Source organism: Aethalodelphis obliquidens, unplaced genomic scaffold, assembly GCF_003676395.1.
Source record: "Aethalodelphis obliquidens isolate GAN/ISIS:26980383/991018 unplaced genomic scaffold, ASM367639v1 scaffold59, whole genome shotgun sequence".
NCBI lineage: Eukaryota > Metazoa > Chordata > Mammalia > Artiodactyla > Delphinidae > Aethalodelphis > Aethalodelphis obliquidens.
In genome coordinates this window covers 429844-448892 of record NW_020838003.1, presented here as the reverse complement: position 1 = coordinate 448892, position 19049 = coordinate 429844, and the positions used below count along the sequence as shown (strand labels likewise).

The following is a 19049-nucleotide window of genomic DNA, read 5'->3' as shown; positions in this document are numbered from 1 at the left end:
TCTGTAGGTCTTTGGAGAAATGTCTATTTAGGTCTTCTGCCCATTCTTCGACTGGGTTGAAAAAACATAGCCTATTAATCTCATCTACTTACCAAGAGAATGAAGTTCTCTTGGTGTTAGAAATATCAAGCATCAAAATCTCCTGAGAGTTCTCCATAACAAATATTTATTAATTTTATAATCTGAAAATAAAGCTACTTTATTTCAAAGAACATTTACATTCAGAAATGAAAAATCATAATTTTCTGAAACATTAGTGGAGATATCAAAAATGTTTATATTCAGCGCCACTCAAAAAGTAAAAGCACAGAAAATAAAAATAAAGGAAAATGCTAAGAACTTAACACAATTTAATCTCCTTTATCACTTCAAACTTCCTCAAGGGGAAGAGTGACTCCTAACAACTTAGATGTTCTTTCATCAGTCCCTGGCATGCAGTAGGAGATCAATAAATATTTGCTGAATGAATAAATTTAATATTAAATGAAAACCTTCTCCCAAGAATCTCAACCACCATTCCAATCCCACTCACCAGAGGTAACAACAATGAAGTTTGGTGAATCTCTCTCTCCACACACCATAGCTATTTCCACTCAAAAAATACAGTGATTATTCTACTATAGTTCCATTTTATTCACTCTTTTTTTTTAACAACTGCACAAACTTACCAATTTTCCAGATGCTTTCAGCAACCAAGATATTGAATGTAAGGAAATAAAAGTACTAATAGTAATGGCTAACATGCATTGAGCATGGTTCTAAGTGCTTTATATATACTACACATTAAAATTGCACAACTTTATAAGTAGGTACTATTACTTATGGCCCTCTTACAAAGAAATTTAAAAATATTACTTTCCCAAGATTATAAAGACTTGCCTAACGTTAGACAATAAGTGGCAGGGCCAGGATTTGAAGCCAGCAGTCTGTCTTGGGAACCTGTGTTCTTAATCATTACTGCCTCTGTGATGTTAAAAATACTAAAGATAAATTCTTACTTAACAACAGCTGACTGTGGTATATACCAAATGTAAACATAATGGGATACAATGTTTGGGTTTGTTTGGGTTTTTTTAACTATACCAGAACCTTGTACTGAGGATTGCCTTCAAAGCAACCATACCAATAGGTTATGTGTTGTTTAGAGTCTGCCGTTAGTCATAAACATTTGCATTAGCAAAAAACGTATGAATTTCCTTCACATATATTTCATAAACTGAACAAGAAATCTAAGTGCCTTATTGTTACCTTCTTTTATGGCCAAAAGCAGCTTTTTTCAAGTTTTACTATCCATTTTGTTCATTAGACTCGCCAGTAAATGATTTACGGTCATTAAAAAAAAAAAAAACAACTATATCCAGTCACACACACAAAAAGAACCTGAATCACATTTAAACAGTTATATAACTCAGATTCTAAACTCAGATCCAAGAGTGTTTTGAATAATGGCAGAATCTTTGGAATAAACGTATAGTCTCTCAAGGTAACTATTCTGAAAAGGACAATATTCAATTGTCTATTTAAGGTCAGTCTGTTAAAAATTAGTTATCATACTTAACTGGTTACTAATCTAGCAACCAGTTCATGTCAACCATCAGCAAAATAATAACTTACGCCCATACCGTCTATTCTGTCCCCAAGGCAGGAATTTGATAACTAGTATTCTAAGCTCTGTACAACATATCAAAATAGTGTTGCTGAGCCAAGTGAAGCATAAATTGTTTTATAACATTAGCCAATTTCCTAATTTACTCTTCTAATATAAAATGATTCCACTCTAGCTGACAGTAACAGCAAGGACAAAATGGCAGCTTTAGAAGATGCCTTATCTTTGAATGAATCTTATTAGTTTAAGCAAGGGATAATGGTAAAAACAGTGCATACACACACATATAAATATATTCAATATCACCAAAATACCACCACCATTTTGAAGTGATGCCAAGTAACATTAAAAGGTGATATGTTTCAGAAGATGGGTCAATCGAAAATCAGGTTTCACCTAACTCTGTTACTGAATCACTTTCTAGATCATGGTTTTGTTAAGTAAAACTTCCTTCTTGGAAAAATAAGCATCTGTCTGAGCTCCATGCAGTTCCACAGAACAGTAAAAATAACTGTTAAGTTTCTTTGTATACATAATTGCTAAGTAAATGGGAAACAGTCTTGCAAGATAACCCTTAACAAACAGTCTAATGAGTGAACATTAGAAAATTAAGTTTCCTGGCAACCTGTTAGGCATAATTATCTAACCAATCACTATCCCATAAAAAAACAATTGGTATTATTCAATCTAATACTTAGAGAAGCCCCTGGGAGTTGGGTACCAGACTTTCTTATAGTAAAATAATTCTAAAAGTATTGCCTTTTTGATTGCCTGTATTTATTCTGACAGCTCATTTTCTTCCCTCCCCAACATCTGTACACATAAAATCTCACTCAATAAAGTTTTTATTAATCAATTAATGCTTTTGCTCTGGCAATGCAAAAGACCTCTCATCAGCTCCTATCTTTTCCCAACCACTCATCATCAAGATTATGATGCTTGGATTAGAGGCAGAGCAGAGGAAAGAACCAAGTATATAATGACCTCATGTGGCAAAGGGCTACAATTACTGATTTCACTATAAAATAATCATGGACTTAAACTACTTTTGTTATCGGATTTTTATTTTCAAATTGCTATTTTAAATGGGCATGAAATACTAGACAGAGTTAGGGACGGAAAGAAAAATGACCCTAAAGAGCAGAAGTAAAACTAGAGTCGCTACTCACTAAAATAAAATGAAACCCCACTCTAGAGAGTCAAAATATCTGGGTTTTGTTTCAGCTTTAGTCTTTGTGGGATCTTGAGAAATCCCTCAGCCTCTCACATCTGTAAAACGGTAATAAATTTTGTCTACCACAGAGTCTAAGTTACAATGGTTAAGAAAGGATTTTAATATCTGATATTTAAGGATTCTTTTATTCTATTTATGGTACTTGTTATTTTACACCTAAAATATTTTTAAGGTAATCATAAAAACATAAACCAAAAACTAAAGTACTGTTACCTAGTTTGACTTCTAATTGTCACCTTTTATATTCTAGTACAATGGACATTGATCTGTGTAGTACTTATTTTATTCTAGGCACAGAACTAAAATTAAATGAATTCAAAGAGTAGCCATATTGATAATAATCTTCTTTGAGGATGGTCTTAATTCTTAAAAGAAACACTTTGATATTTATCAATTCAAAATCTGCCAAAACAGAACTTGGTGTTAATTTTTTGTGAAATCTTTGAACCAAACCCAAATCTTCTTTCATACAAAATATTCTGAGAACATCAATATCACATTAAGAATTTATACCTCATTAAACATACAATTACAGAGCTGCAGACACAGTAATTTTTTAAAAGGTGGGGGAAAGGGAGTATGTAAAACAGAATCAAATTCAAATTACATACCTGTCCCTCACTTTATGTCTTTTATTACTGAAAAAAAAGCTGTCACTAAGTAAAAAGCTTTAAGTGAAATATCTTCCATTAATTCTAATGGGGCACATTATATTATATCCTAAGATACCAAAAATGTATCGATTGAGTAATAACAAGTTTACAAGAAATACACAATATAGACTGTGCATAAAATATATTGTAAACAAGGTTTACTGTACTTGCCAAGAAAGAAAATTTGATAATCAGTGATGGTTGGTGGAGGAGAGGAATAAAGAAATCATTCTTTGGAAGGTGAGTTCTGCTTTCTGTACCATTTTCCCCCACCAATCTTCCACCCTTTTGGGGACTAATGGTTATCTGGCATTCAAACTCCACTTAAAATTAAGTTATAACACAAGAAAACACCTTTAGGAAACTTCAAAACACATGGAAATGGCATCTACATATAACAGACGAGAGTCCTAAAAGATATAACTTTTTCATTCCTCTCATTTCACATACTTATGGCAAAGCAAAATTACCTGATGTACAGTTCAAGTGTGTTCAAAATGATAATCTCTGTGTAGTATCAAGTAAATTAGTATGTTTTTGTCTGAGCTGGAAATGTTTAAATATTGTTCTTTATTGCATACTTGTTTAGTATATTTTAGCGAAGGAAGAGTCTTTATACCCAAGGAGAAAAAAAAAGGTGATTGTCTCAACAATGATATAATCATTTAAAAGATGTTATGGTAGAAAGTTATTACTGAACAGCTCTTATGGGGGAAGACTATATTTAAACATTTTTGGCATTACTAATCTCAGTACTAATAAATTTTATAATTAATAACAACATTCCAAGGCACTACACAGAATAAGGAAAAAAATGAATTATATCAAACCTGCCTTCATTTTTCAATATTCCACTCTCTAACTGAAGATGAGGAAAAACGATTTCATTATACAAATAAATTCTTAAAAGGAGAAAAAGCTTATTAGGATAACCTCAAAAAGCACCCAAAGTGTTACTAAACCTAAGTAGCTCATACCTCTAGGAAATGCAAAATTACCCAACTTCAAGACTTAATATGAAGCTACAGTAGGGACTTCACTGTCAGTCCAGTGGTTAAGACTCCACGCTTCCACTGCAGGGGGCACAGGTTTGATCCCTGGTGGGGGAACTAAGATCCCGCATGACGCGTGTCACAGCCAAAAATAAAATAAAAAATAAAACAGAATAGAGAGCCTAGAAATAAAGCCACATAATTATAGTCAACTGATCTTTAACAAAGGAGCGAAGGCAATTCAATTAAAGCTAGTCTTTCAGCAAATGGCGCTGACAACTGGACCTCCACATGCAAAAAAAATGAATCTAGATGCAAGATCGTACACCCTTCATAAAAATTAACTCAAAATGGATCATAGATCTAAAAATAAAATGTATTAATTATAAAATTCCTAGAGGATAACATAGGAGAAAACCTAGATGACCTTGGATACAGCGATGACGTTTCAGATACAACACAAGGTATGGGGCTTCCCAGGTGGTGCAGTGGTTAAGAATCTGTCTGCCAATGCAGGGGACATGGGTTCGAGCCCTGGTCCGGGAAGATCCCACATGCTGCGGAGTAACTAAGCCCATGTGCCACAACTACTGAGTCTGCGCTCTAGAGCCCGCAAGCCACAACTACTGAGCCCACATGCCACAACTATTGAAGCCCACACACCTAGAACCCGTGCTTAGGAACAAGAGAAGCCACCGCACCAAGAAGCCCGCACACGGCAACGAAGAGTAGCCCCTACTCGCTGCAACTAGAGAAAGCCTGCACGCAGCAACAAAGACCTAACGCAGCCAAAAATAAATTAATTAATTAAATCAAAAAACAAAACAAAACAAAAGGTATGATCCATGAAAGAAATCATTGATAAGCTGGACTTCATTAAAATTAAAAACTTCTCGCAAAAGACAATGTCAAGAAAATAAGATAAACCATAGATAGGAGAAATATTTGCAAAAGACATATTTGATAAAGGACTATTACCTAAAACATACAAAGAACTCTTAAGCCTTAGTATTAAGAAAATGAACCCAATTAAAAAAAGACAAAAGACTTTAACGGACACCTCACCAAAGAAGATACACAGATGGAAAGACGGTTAACATCATGTCATTAGGGAATTGCAAATTAAAATAAGATACAACATACCTATTAGAATGGCCAAAATCCAAACCACTGACAACAAATGCTGGCAAGGATGTAGAGCAATAAGAACTCTCAGTCATTGCTGGTGGAAAGGCAAAATGATACAACCATTTTGGTAGACAGTTTGGCAATTTCTCACAAACCTAAACAAACTCTTACCATATGATCCAGCAATTGCACTCCCTGGAATTTACTCAAATGAACTGAAAACTTATGTCCTCATAAAAACTTGTACACCGATGTTTAAAGTAGTTTTATTCATAACTGCCAAAACCTGGAAGCAACCAAGATGTCCCTCAGTAGGTGAGAGGATAAACTATGGTACATCCAGACAACAGAATATTTTTCAGTGCTAAAAAGTAATGAACTATCAAGCCATGAGAAAACATGGAGGAAATTAACTGCAACTTACTAAGTGAAAGAAGCCACTGAAAAGGCTCCCTACTGAATGATTCCAACTCTACGACATTCTGAAAAAAGGCAAAACTATGGAGACAATAAAAAGATGAGTGATTGCCAGAGTTTAGGGGAGAGGGATGAACAGACACAGAGGATTTTCAGGGCAGGGAAGCTATTTTGTATGATACCACAATGGTGGTTACATGTCATTATTCATTTGTCAAAACCCACAGAAGATACAAGACTGCATAAACCCTAATGCAAACTATGGACTTTGAGTGGTAATGATGTGTCAATGTGGGTTCATTGATTATAACAGACATAGCACTCTGTTAGGGGATGCTGATATTGGAGGAGGCTGTGCAAGTATGGGGGCAGAGAGTATATGGGAACTCTGTACTTTCCACTCAATTCTCCTGTGAACCTAAAACTGTTCTAAAAAATGAAAATAAAAACTATTAAAAATAAGTTCTGTAGTTTAGTTAACAGTAGTATACCAAGTCAATTGCCTAGTCATGATAATACACTATTGTTAAGTAAAATGTTACCATGGGTGTACACAGGAACTCTAATAATTTTGCAACTTATGTGAATCTAAAATTATTTCCCCCCCCAAAAGAATTTTTTTCAAAGGAAAGAGGTAGGAGCTTCCCTGGTGGCGCAGTGGTTGAGAATCCGCCTGCCAGTGCAGGGGACACGGGTTCAAGCCCTGGTCCGGGAAGATCCCACACGCCACGGAGCAACTAAGCCCGTGTACCGCAACTACTCAGCCTGCACTCTAGAGCCCGCGAGCCACAACTACTGAAGCCCGTGGACCTAGAGCTCGTGCTCCGCAACAAGAGAAGCCACCACAATGAGAAGCCCGCGCACCGCAACGAAGAGTAGCCCCCACTCGCCGCAACTAGAGAAAGCCTGCACGCAGCAAGGAAGACCAACGCAGCCAAAAAATAAATAAATAAAATAAAATACAATAAATAAATAAAGGAAAGAGGTAAGATTTTTCAAATGAGGAAGGCTATTATCTACCAGGATTTGTAAATACTTTAAGCAACTTATCTAGCATTTTTCTGTAGGTAATGAGATTTATACCTCTGTAAAAAACACTTTGGGACTTCTTGTCTTTTAAAATATAACAGACCTGATTCCTAGGGGCTTGGTAAACACTGCCCTAAGTTTCAGGCATAAAAGATGAGAAAACTCTGAATGAAGGGATAAATCTTGTACAATTAATCACCTTCTTAGAAGAGTAAACTATAAAAAGTAGTACATATACTTTGAAGAAAGATGATCTGATAGGGGAGACAGGACTCAAGAGATAATGCAGACCACTAGGCTCAATACCCTTGTGCTCACCCAGTGGTACAGCTTTTATTTTAAGTCATAACAAATAATAATTTTTTAAGCTTCTTTTCAATTTTACAGATTTAAAAAGTCATTAAGCTAAACATTTTTAAAGGTTATGGAAAATCTCTGAAATATGTCTCCACTTAAAATAGACTCAATGTTAATTTATATAAGCCACTGTCAATCTCTATATATTCATAATTTTCTCCAAAAGTAGAATAAATTTTAATTCTAAAAGAGATGCAATCATTTCAATGAGTGTAGCTCCATTAGAGTTCATGATATTTTTACTTATTTATTAAGCAAATATTTAATTTAGTAACAAATTCATTTACATCAAACAAAAACAATCTATACAATATCATGAGACAATTTAAATATTTATGGTAATTACAGATTTGAAACAGTCTCTTTTTCAAAGATCAGTGCATCTAAACTGTTTAACTCACTAAATTATCATCTTTGAATATTAAGAAACCAAAAATAAGAAATGATATTTTAAAAAGGAAAATGATAGTTTCAAAGTAAAAGTAACTCTTCCTCTCATTAAAAGCCACAGAATTTTTCTAAAATGTCAAGTAGAAAGGTTAAATACAAAGAAAACACACTGCACACTGCACACCTTAACTACACAAAGTTGAAAGAAATCTATACGTACAGACCTAAATCTATACATACAGACCTAAAATGAACCCATGCAGATTTTTTAAATTACAACTATTTTACCCCTTGCCTTCTTTATTAAGATATGTATTTACTAACATATAATCAACAAAAAATGATAATGCTTTCAAGATATATAACATAAAGCAAGATCATTTTTATCAGTAATTTCTCTTAAAGGAGGGGGAAAAATACTTCAGGTATAATCCAACAGAGAAGCAAAGCAAACTATGAAGTGAAAAGTGATGATGATGTTCTCAAAGTAGAAATGTGTGACTTTTATTTACTTTTAAATAAAACTTTAAATAGTAGGCTGCCTAATTAATCGAGACAGTAGGGGAAGTAGGAGGCAGGAAATAAGAGCTGGGACTAACTAAACAGACTTAACTGCTAAGAAGAAAATCTACCTTGTCTTCAGTTTCCCTTTTGACAGCTCACCAAGTATAAAGAAAGACTACTCATTCCCAGTATAGCATCAATAAAAAATAAAATGGAAAAATGTATCCCTCACTATGTCCCACTAACATTTTACCTATAAAAATGGGAAGAAATTAAGGAAAACTACAATTCCACCTCAAATGACTTAAAGACAATCATAGATTAAGCCAATCTTTTAACTATAGTAGTAATACTCCATTCTAAAAGAATGGTCTGAGAAGGGAAAAAGCAGGTAGCTATTTAAGTTCCAAATAAATTCAACCTTTCTATTCATGTAATAATCTTCAGTTATCTTTTAAGTATAGAAACATTTTCTCTTTAATCCTACAAAATCCCATGCAAAAGATGAAGACTCACTCATACCACAGATGTAGAAACAAAGGCAGGAAAAAGATTAAATGATTTATAAGTTATGCCATTACAAACCGGGAACAAAGTCTAACCTGCTTCTCTACAAATGTATTATAGACACATTAATAAATCAGTGAAGTAATTAAATACTAAACCTGGTCTTATCTTCCACATAAATTAAGGCAGAAGGGAAGGCACCTGATCAAAAGTATTTAAAATAAAACCTCATCATACTTTTTCTAGGGATTCCTTAAATTCCACTTTTCAATTTTTAAAAGGTACACTAATTTACACAGGACACATTACCATTTACTATGTAACATTAAAGTCTGTAGTTAAGAAATTGGTCAGTGAGATGAGAAGCACCAGAAAAAAAAAAAAAGTCAACCGGCTGAGGAGGATAATAGAGGAGAAAGACAGAAGGAGGCTGGGTCCTTTATGATGCAGCTTAGCCACTATAATGATTCTGGAACCATCTACCCCCAGACTTCTTGTTGTAAGGGATACTTAAATGTCTTTCTTTTTTAAAAGCCCCAAAAAAGAAAAGAAGAAAAAAAAAAAAGGAAAAAAGAAAAACTAGCTATAAACTTTTACATAGGATTCATTAAAAAAAATTTTTTCTTGGAACAAAAATAGTTAAAAACTTGGGTTTAGAAGAGAGACTTGTATGAATATGGACCTATGAAGATACACAAAGCTGAAGTATGTGTAATCATTTGGCTGCCTGCAGTCTTCAGCAAGATCACAAAGTGCTCAAAAATTCTTTTACCTGAGGGGAGGAAAAAAATATTAATATAATTCCTTGGCTAATTTGAGATATCTAATATTCATTTTCAATTAAAAGTATCTACACAGTTGAAGACCTCAACTGTATAAGTAACTCTATCACAAAGCCATATCATTTAGTTTCAAAAGAAATATTAACAAATACTTCAGTATTAGAAGATGAATGACCTAAAATGTCATCACAGGAGTCATTAAATTTACATCTAAGATTGATACAGTTCTATAATAGCCATAACACTAATTTTGTTATCTCTTTATAATACCATAGACTACTGACATGTGCAGCTTTAGTACTGATAACATTAATAATTGCAACGGTTTAATAAGTCTAAAGGTCCTGATTATGTATGTAACCTATGTAACAAATTTATAATTTTTCTGAAGCACAAATCTGAATCATATATACACACTGTAATATTAGTATGTGAGGAAAGGTCATATAAGTAGTGAATGAACTTAGCCAACTGGCCAACGTCACAATTCAAGATACTACTCTCTACGTATTCTAGGCTGCAGAGTAATTCTGAATAGACAAAGATTACCACCTTGCAAAAATACCTGAAAAAGAAAGCAAACTTCTAGTAAAACTAATTAAACCAAAAATAAATAATAATATGAAATGGTGATTATTAATCAAAATACAGAAGTGTTAGATAAAATTAAAAAGTGGTTTTACAGATTCATCTAGTTAAAATGATGGCTGGCTGACTTAATTTTATTTATTTTGTTTTAACAGTATCACAAATGAATTCTGTACTAGGTTTTTTAACATCATTAAATTAGTATGAAGAGGTCACTTGAATTTTCCAGATATGCTTTTCTTTATATCATGGGAAAAACAACTATATGCTACGGTAGTTATCTATAAATGGTGAGATTTTCAAAATTCTTGAGATACATCCCTTATAAATGTTAAATACCTATTATAGTAAACAGCAGACATTTTGTGACAGGAAAAAAGAAAAATAAGATTTCTCTCAAAACTAAACAAACAACAAAAAAATGTGGCTTCTTCTTTAGCTCTTAGATCACTAAGTTAATTAACATGGATATAAGGATATTTGTTATACAAATCCCATTACTATTCTCTGTCAAGTGTTCATCAATAGGTTCTCTGCCAGTCCCTTTATGAATATGAGCACCACTCACTTTATAGAATATAGTCAACTTCCAAATAGATGGAGGATAGATCAACTCTGATTAGGACAATGACTCAATGATTAGGCAGTGCCAAGTTATCACTGACAAGGTCCCAAATAGAACTCAAAACTAAAAATCTTTAATCTCAAGACTCTAGTTAGTAGAAAAATGGATGAGATCCATATCCTACAGCTTCAAACATCTTCCATACTGAATTTAGTTGAAAAAGATTAATTTCACAAATAGTTTATTATTATCTAAACATTGGTGGTATAGGGAAGAGGGGAAGAAAAGGGAACAAAGCAGAGGAGTGAGCAAGAACTTTTGTTAACGTGGTTACCCCTATAATACAGATAAAGAAACTAAAGGATAAAGAAGGTCCTCATTTTAGCTAAGGCTACAAAGCTAGAAGTTGAAGTTAAGATGAGAATCTAAACAGTCTAAATCCCTCTAAAGCTCTTAACTGTCTCTTAATATAACTTTATGTAATCTTTCCTTAGAAAATTGTTTTCTCACAAAGTTAGAACACTTCTTTAGACAAAACAAATATTATTTATAGTCTTTGTATAAATCTACCTTTTCAACCAGACTGTCATGTTTGTCTTTAAAGTCTTCATTAACATCCAGTGTTAAGACAGGCACTTCTTGTAGATAATCAAAGTTGGTTCTGTTTGAAAAGAGAGAGATGAACAAAATAATTAGAAAAAGCAACAAATAAAAGAGAAATACTAAAAAATTATTCTTATGTCTTCACTGGAAAACAAAATGTTATCAATCATTTTATATTAAAATTATCCTGCCAAGTACTTCATCTGGCAGTCCCTTCTTTCTCACCTAGATTTACTATACATGTCTAAAAATCTCAGGTATAAAATATATAAAGTTAGGCATTGTGAAATGTAATTCTCTTCAAAAACCAAAATCATACCATAAAGTAGGAATGTTTGCTTTTTCTTAGAATTTTGCTGTCTTTTTTAAAAAATACATTTATTTATTTATTTATTTATGGCTGCATTGGGTCTTCGTTGCTGCACAAGGGCTTTCTCTACTTGTGGAGAGCAGGGGCTACTCTTCATTGCGGAGCGTGGGCTTCTCATTGCGGTGGCTTCTCTTGTTGCGGAGCACAGGCTCTAGGTGCGAGGGCTTCAGTAATTGTGGCGCATGGGCTTAGTTGCTCCACGGCATGTGGGATCTTCCCGGATCAGGGCTCAAACCTGTGTCCCCTGCATTGGCAGGTGGATTCTTAACCACTGCACCACCAAGGAAATCCAGGAATGTTTGCACTTTATAGATGAGAAAACTAAAGCCCAGGGAGGTCACTCTAAGGCTCAGAGCTTGTCTAAGGTTATATACTAGTAAGTGAGATGCGTCTGAACCAAGATCTGACTAATGACAGAGTACAGTGATCTAAGAAACAAACTTGAAATATCTTAAAATTCTCTCTGAAAGATCTCAGAGATACTGCAGGTTTGGTTCCAGACCACTGCAATAAAGTGAGTATCACAACAAAGCAAATATTGCAACAAGCAAGTCACACAAATTTTTTGGTTTCCCCGTGCATACAAAAGTTACATTTACTCTATACTGCAGTCTATTAAGTGTGCAATAGCATTATGTCTAAAAAAAATGTACATACCTTAATTTAAAAATACTTTATTGCTAAAAAATGCTAACCATCATCTGAGCCTTTAGAGAGTCACATAATCTTTTTGCTGGTGAAGGGTTTAAAATATTGCAAGAATTTATAAAATGTGATGTAGAGACACAACATTAGGAAATGCTGTTGGAAAAATGGTGCCAACAGACTTGCTTGACATAGGGTTGCCACAGACCTTCCATTTGTAAGAAATGCAGCATATGTGAAGCACAATAAAGTGAAGTGCTACACAACAAGGTATGCTTGTACCTAAATAATGTATACAGATGTATTTCCTACTTTATCCCTTAATGTGAAATTCCATATATTATGCTGTAAATACTGCTGGGGGAGATTAGCTATAAAAACTTTAAGAAAATAGGATCTCATTGCAGTAAAAAGAATCAAAATCCATACTTAATTCTGGGAGATCCTACAATACTAATAAATAAAAATGGCTGAAAATGAAAAATTATACATGATTTGGATTAAAATTTGATAAAGGAATTTAAAATGAATAGTAAATAAGAATAAGGAAGTCTTACTTTACTGTTCTATGCAGGAGCCAGCTTTCATGCTTATAGTGAAGCTTCTCTAAGTATTCAAGAGGAATGCCTTGTTCTTCATTTCTTCCCCGTAAATATATTCTATTCAAGCATTTCTAAAAGCAAGCAATAAGAAACAGGTAGGAGGAGCGGAGGAGGCAAGGAACAATTATTCTTGATGGCTGCCATTAAATTTTTCCTTAGTGTCTCTTTAGTTATGCTAGCCAAAATCTCTATTTATTTTCCCTAGGAAGTTGAAGTAGTTCATTTTCCCCTCCTTGTGCTTTTCAACCATTTGGTAGCTCTAAACCAAGTGTTACTCTCAAAAATAAGTCAAAATATGTGTATAAACTTTTGGTATCCATACTTGAAATAAACTGTATAAAATAAGTTTAGTTAAACATCAAATAATTTACCTGTGATAAACCATGATGGAAAAGAATATGAAAAAGAATATAAATATGTATAACTGAGTCACTCTGCGGTACAGCAGAAATTAAACACAACATTGTAAATCAACTATTCTTCAATAAAATTTTGTTAAAAATTTAAAAGTTCAGGGACTTCCATGGTGACGCAGTGGTTAAGAATCCGCCTGCCAGAGGAAGGAACACTCCCAAACTCATTCTATGAGGCCACCATCACCGTGATACCAAAACCAGACAAAGATACTACAAAAAAAGAAAATTACAGACCAATATCACTGACGAATATAGATGCAAAAATCCTCAACAAAATACTAGCAAACAGAATCCAACAACACATTAAAAGGATCATACACCATGATCAAGTGGGATTTATCCCAGGGATGCAAGGATTCTTCAATATATGCAAATCATTGTGATAAATCATATTAACAAATTGAAGAATAAAAACCATATGATCATCTCAATAGATGCAGAAAAAGCTTTTGACAAAATTCAACACCCATTTATGACAAAAACTCTCCAGAAAGTGGGCATAGGGGGAACCTACCTCAACATAATAAAGGCCATATACGACAAACCCACAGCAAACATCATTCTCAATGGTGCAAAACTGAAAGCATTTCCTCTAAGATCAGGAACGAGACAAGGATGTCTACTCTCACCACTATTATTCAACATAGTTTTGGAAGTCCTAGCAACGGCAATCAGAGAAGAAAAAGAAATAAAAGGAATACAAATTGGAAAAGAAGAAGTAAAACTGTCACTGTTTGCAGATGACATGATACTATACATAGAGAATACTAAAAATGCCACCAGAAAACTACTAGAGCTAATCAATGAATTTGGTAAACTTGCAGGATACAAAATTAATGCACAGAAATCTCTTGCATTCCTATACACTAATGATGAAAAATCTGAGAGACAAATTATGGAAACACTCCCATTTACCATTGCAACAAAGAGAATAAAATACCTAGGAATAAACCTACCTAGGGAAACAAAAGACCTGCATGCAGAAAACTATGACACTGATGAAAGAAATTAAAGATGATACAAATAGATGGAGAGATATACCATGTTCTTGGATTGGAAGAATCAACATTGTGAAAATGACTCTACTACCCAAAGCAATCTACAGACTCGATGCAATCCCTATCAAACTACCAATGGCATTATTCACAGAACTAGAACAAAAAATTTCACAATTTGTATGAAAACACAAAAGACCCCGAATAGCCAAAGCAATCTTGAGAAAGAAAAACGGAGCTGAAGGAATCAGGCTCCCTGACTTCAGACTATACTGCAAAGCTACAATAATCAAGACAGTATGGTACTGGCACAAAATCAGAAAGATACATCAATGGAACAGTATAGAAAGCCCAGAGATAAACCCACGCACATATGGTCACCTTATCTTTGATAAAGGAGGCAAGAGTATACAATGGAGAAAAGACAGCCTCTTCAATAGTGGTGCTGGGAAAACTGGATAGCTACATGTAAAAGAATGAAATTAGAACACTCCCTAACACCATACACAAAAATAAACTCAAAATGGATTAAAGACCTAAATGTAAGGCCAGACACTATAAAACTCTTAGAGGAAAACACAGGCAGAAACTCTATGACATAAATCACAGCAAGATCCTTTTTGACCCACCTCCTAGAGAAATGGAAATAAAAATAAACAAATGGGACCTAATGAAACTTAAAAGCTTTTGCACAGCAAAGGAAACCATAAACAAGACCAAAAGACAACCCTCAGAATGGGAGAAAATATTTGCAAATGAAGCAACTGACAAAGGATTAATCTCCAAAATTTACAAGCAGCTCATGCAGCTCACTATCAAAAAAACAAAAAACCCAATCCAAAAATGGGCAGAAGACCTAAATAGACATTTCTTCAAAGAAGATATACAGATTGCCAACAAACACATGAAAGAATGCTCAACATCATTAATCATTAGAGAAATGCAAATCAAAACTACAATGTGATATCATCTCACACCAGTCAGAATGGCCATCATCAAAAAATCTACAAACAATAAATACTGGAGAGGGTATGGAGAAAAGGGAACCCTTATACACTGTTGGTAGAAATGTAAATTGATACAGCCACTATGGAGAACAGTACGGAGGTCCCTTAAAATCTAAAAATAGAACTACCATATGACCCAGTAATCCCACTACTGGGCATATACCCTGAGAAAACCATAATTCAAAAAGAGTCATGTACCACAATGTTCACTGCAGCTCTATATACAATAGCCAGGACATGGAAGCAACCTAAGTGTCCATCGACAGATCAGTGGATGAAGAAGATGTGGCACCTATATACAAAGGAATATTACTCAGCCATAAAAAGAAACGAAATTGAGTTATTTGTAGTGAGGTGGATGGATCTAGAGTCTGTCATACAGAGTGAAGTAAGTCAGAAAGAGAAAAACAAATACTGTATGCTAACACATATATATATGGAATCTTAAAAAGAATGGTCATGAAGAACCTAGGGAAAAGAGGGGAATAAAGACCCAGACCTACTAGAAAATGGACTTGAGGACACAGGCAGGGGGAAGAGTAAGCTGGGACAAAGTGTGAGAGTGGTAGTATATATATGGACATATAAACATTACCAAATGTAAAATAGATAGCTAGTGGGAAGCAGTCGCATAGCACAGGGAGATCAGCTCGGTGCTTTGTGACCAGCTAGAAGGGTGGGATAGGGAGGGTGGGAGGGAGGGAGATGCAAGAGGGAAGAGATAGGGGGACATATGTATATGTATAACTGATTCACTTTGTTATAAATCAGAAACTAACACACCATTGTAAAGCAATTATACTCCAATAAAAATATATATATAAAAAAAAGAGTAAACCAAAAAAAAAAAAAAGAAGAGCCAGGCAATACAGGATCCACAAGAGATAAGTGAATAGGTGTCTCAAGAGGATAAGAATAAAAAATCCAAAAACAGCAAATTTGAAACAGAATGGCAGAACAACCAGCCCAGGCTGGAGCATGGAGCTTTGAGGTTTTGAGTCATTTCAGGATATTTGAGGCAGTAGGCTATGTAGTATAAGGAGCTGGAGCTGATCTTCCTGAAGAAAACAAAGAGTCTTGAGAGGTTGTGCCTTCATTAAAAGAGAGCTAGTAAAATTCCATCCACAAGCCCGAGTGAGAGAGAGGGAGCCTGAAAACATTTCAAGACAATGACTTGAAAATAAATAATTCACCAGTGAGAACCTGAAATCACAGGCCTCAGACACATGTAGCACTGGGGTGCTAATTCACACAACTGACACTGCATGTGACTCCTCAAGATGAGGAACTACTATCGAACTGTTCCATACCCTTGAGGCTCTTATCTCTAAAGACCATGGGAAAAATAGAAATGAGTTAAAATGGAATAGACTGTAACAAAGAGTGGTAACCAGAATAGAATGCTTTTTTTGTTTTTTTAAATAAATTTATTTGTTTAAAAATATTTAAAAAATAAAGTTTTGTGTTAGACTTTAAGATATTGACTATGAATGTTTCTAGCAGAATGAAATTATTAGTATTCTTCATGTTTTCTTCTATATTTGTATATACTATTTTCATAATTAAAAACAAAAATTCTTTTCAAAAATAAAAGTGAATTTCAAAATTATTATTGTTAAATTCTGGCTTACTTGACATTAGAAGAGGAAAAAAATCATCCCTTGGAATCAGAAACCTAGTTTCTTTGAAAATTCAGCTTCAATAGCAATACGGTATTTTTTCAGGCTAGAAGTCATGGCATTTACATTCACCAGAGCCTACTTTGTGACTTAGGGAAGAAACAGGAATAAAAAACAGAGAAAAATGGGGATGCAAGCACCAAAACCAGAAATTCCTTAACAAATGTAAGCTCTTATTTAGGTTACTTTTATGAAAGGCATCTATCTACTTGGTCTTCCTGGATTCATAACATAATTTCATATGTAAACAAGAATAGCTATTTACAACCTATGACAAAAAGCACATTTTCAAGTAACCTCCCTTAACTGAAAATGGCAAGGGTCCTCTAAGGCTCTTCTCAACTACAGCTGCTACTGCCCACCCATTCCAAGCCACAAACAACCATAAAGGATTTCTTGAAATGGACCTCCACCAACTTGGCCAGTCCTTCAGCAAACATTTACTGAGCTCCCACTATGTACCCAGGCCCTATTCTAGGCACTGGAAATTCAACAGTAATTAAAATACCCAAAGTTCCACCTCATGAAGCCTACATTCTAGGGGTTGCTTTAGAAAGTTTCTTAATGCAGCTGTGATAGATGACAGACCCTGAGAAAGTCAGGAGGAAATAATGAAGAACAGAACTGAGGAAGAACAGAGAAGGGGCCTAAAAGAGCAACTTCCAAATGCGGGCTTACAGTTTGTTTAGGAAAAAAGAATGTTTCTATCTACACAGTTATGAGTTTCTAATTTGGAGGTGGGGAGTGGAGTTAAACTAAATCGCCTTCATTGCATACCACTGAAAGGATTTCTAAATATTATTCTGAAATGTCAATGGACAAAACAAATTTTTATTGTTTCTCACCTCTGGAGTGGCTCGAAGATAAATGATTCCATCCAGTTCAAGGCTTTGGCCAAACTGGTTATTCGTCCAGTCATGCCAGTCTTGATAAATGGTCCACTCTGTTTCATTCATGCAGTCAGATTCATACAAATTAGATGCAAAAATATACCTGCAAGAGAGTCTACATCAACACATAAATTCTTTCCAAAAAGCACAAAGAAAAAACGGATCTACTAAATGGACATGAAACATTCTCCTAAACCCATGGCAGATAATGCCTTGGTTAGCAGAAAAAAACAACAGCAGAAGAAAACAACACATTATCTCCAACTACAGAAAATATGTACTTGGCCAGTGGTTCCCAAAAATGTGGTGTGAGAACCCCTGGTGGTCCCCAAGACCCTTCTAGGGGTTCTGTGAGAGACCAGATTACTTTATATACTGTACTTCAACCAAAAGCTTACAACTGCTTAAAAACAGAAGCACAAATGAGAATACAGCTGACTTCTATTAAGTCAGACACTGAAGAGATCTGCAAAGTTTCAAACAATGCTACTCTTCTCCCTAATTTTTTCTGAAAGATATAATTTTCACATCTTTTTTATGTTTATATGTAATGGATTTATTATTACTAACTTTAAATAAGTTAATAAATGTTTTTTATATTTCTCAACCTTAATATCTAATAACATAAATATCAATAAGACACGAAGCTCTTTGGGCTCCTTAATAATTATTAAGAAAGAAAGGGGTCCTAAAGTTTGAGAACCTCAGATCTAACTCTAGTAAAACAATCGTTACATAATAAGCAGGGTAATTCTAAGCCTCCCTTAGAGATATATGATCTCCTAGCTCCAGGTGCAAGTCTAGAATACAGATCCAGATTTAACCAGAGCAGATAAGAATTTTAAGAGGGTTGGAAGAAAAAAAAACTTCTCTGCAAATTTGAATGAGATGAGATGGCCACTATACCAGTTTCCATGGCAGCTAGCAATTATGCTAGAACTTCCCTAATGGCATTAGTACCAAACTGCTGAAGGTATTAAATGTCATTTTCCATCTCAAATCTCCAACTCAGCCTCTCTTATTACTTTGATTCCCAGGAAACAGGAAAAAAAAGTCCACTTCTAAGCCAAGATTCCAAACTGACAAGTAC

The 19049-nt window shown here is 34.4% G+C and overlaps 1 protein-coding gene across 5 annotated transcripts in view; it reads right to left on the bottom strand.

Moving 5' to 3' along the window:
• The window catches only part of DCK (deoxycytidine kinase), a 57716-nt gene that overhangs the window by 23770 nt on the left and 14897 nt on the right, over positions 1–19049 (bottom strand). The window contains exons 4-7 of one of the 5 annotated variants that reach the window (XM_027087468.1): positions 17915–18062; positions 12928–13043; positions 11323–11413; positions 4–51 (exon numbers count right to left, since the gene is read on the bottom strand). In XM_027087468.1, the coding sequence (XP_026943269.1) occupies positions 28–51; positions 11323–11413; positions 12928–13043; positions 17915–18062 (379 nt within the window). In that variant the 3' untranslated portion in view covers positions 4–27. Of the gene's footprint in view, positions 1–3; positions 52–5685; positions 5708–7582; positions 7600–7635; positions 9590–11322; positions 11414–12927; positions 13044–17914; positions 18063–19049 lie in introns of those variants that run through there. The other 4 variants (XM_027087471.1, XM_027087470.1, XM_027087467.1 and 1 more) reach the window with 4 other exon arrangements.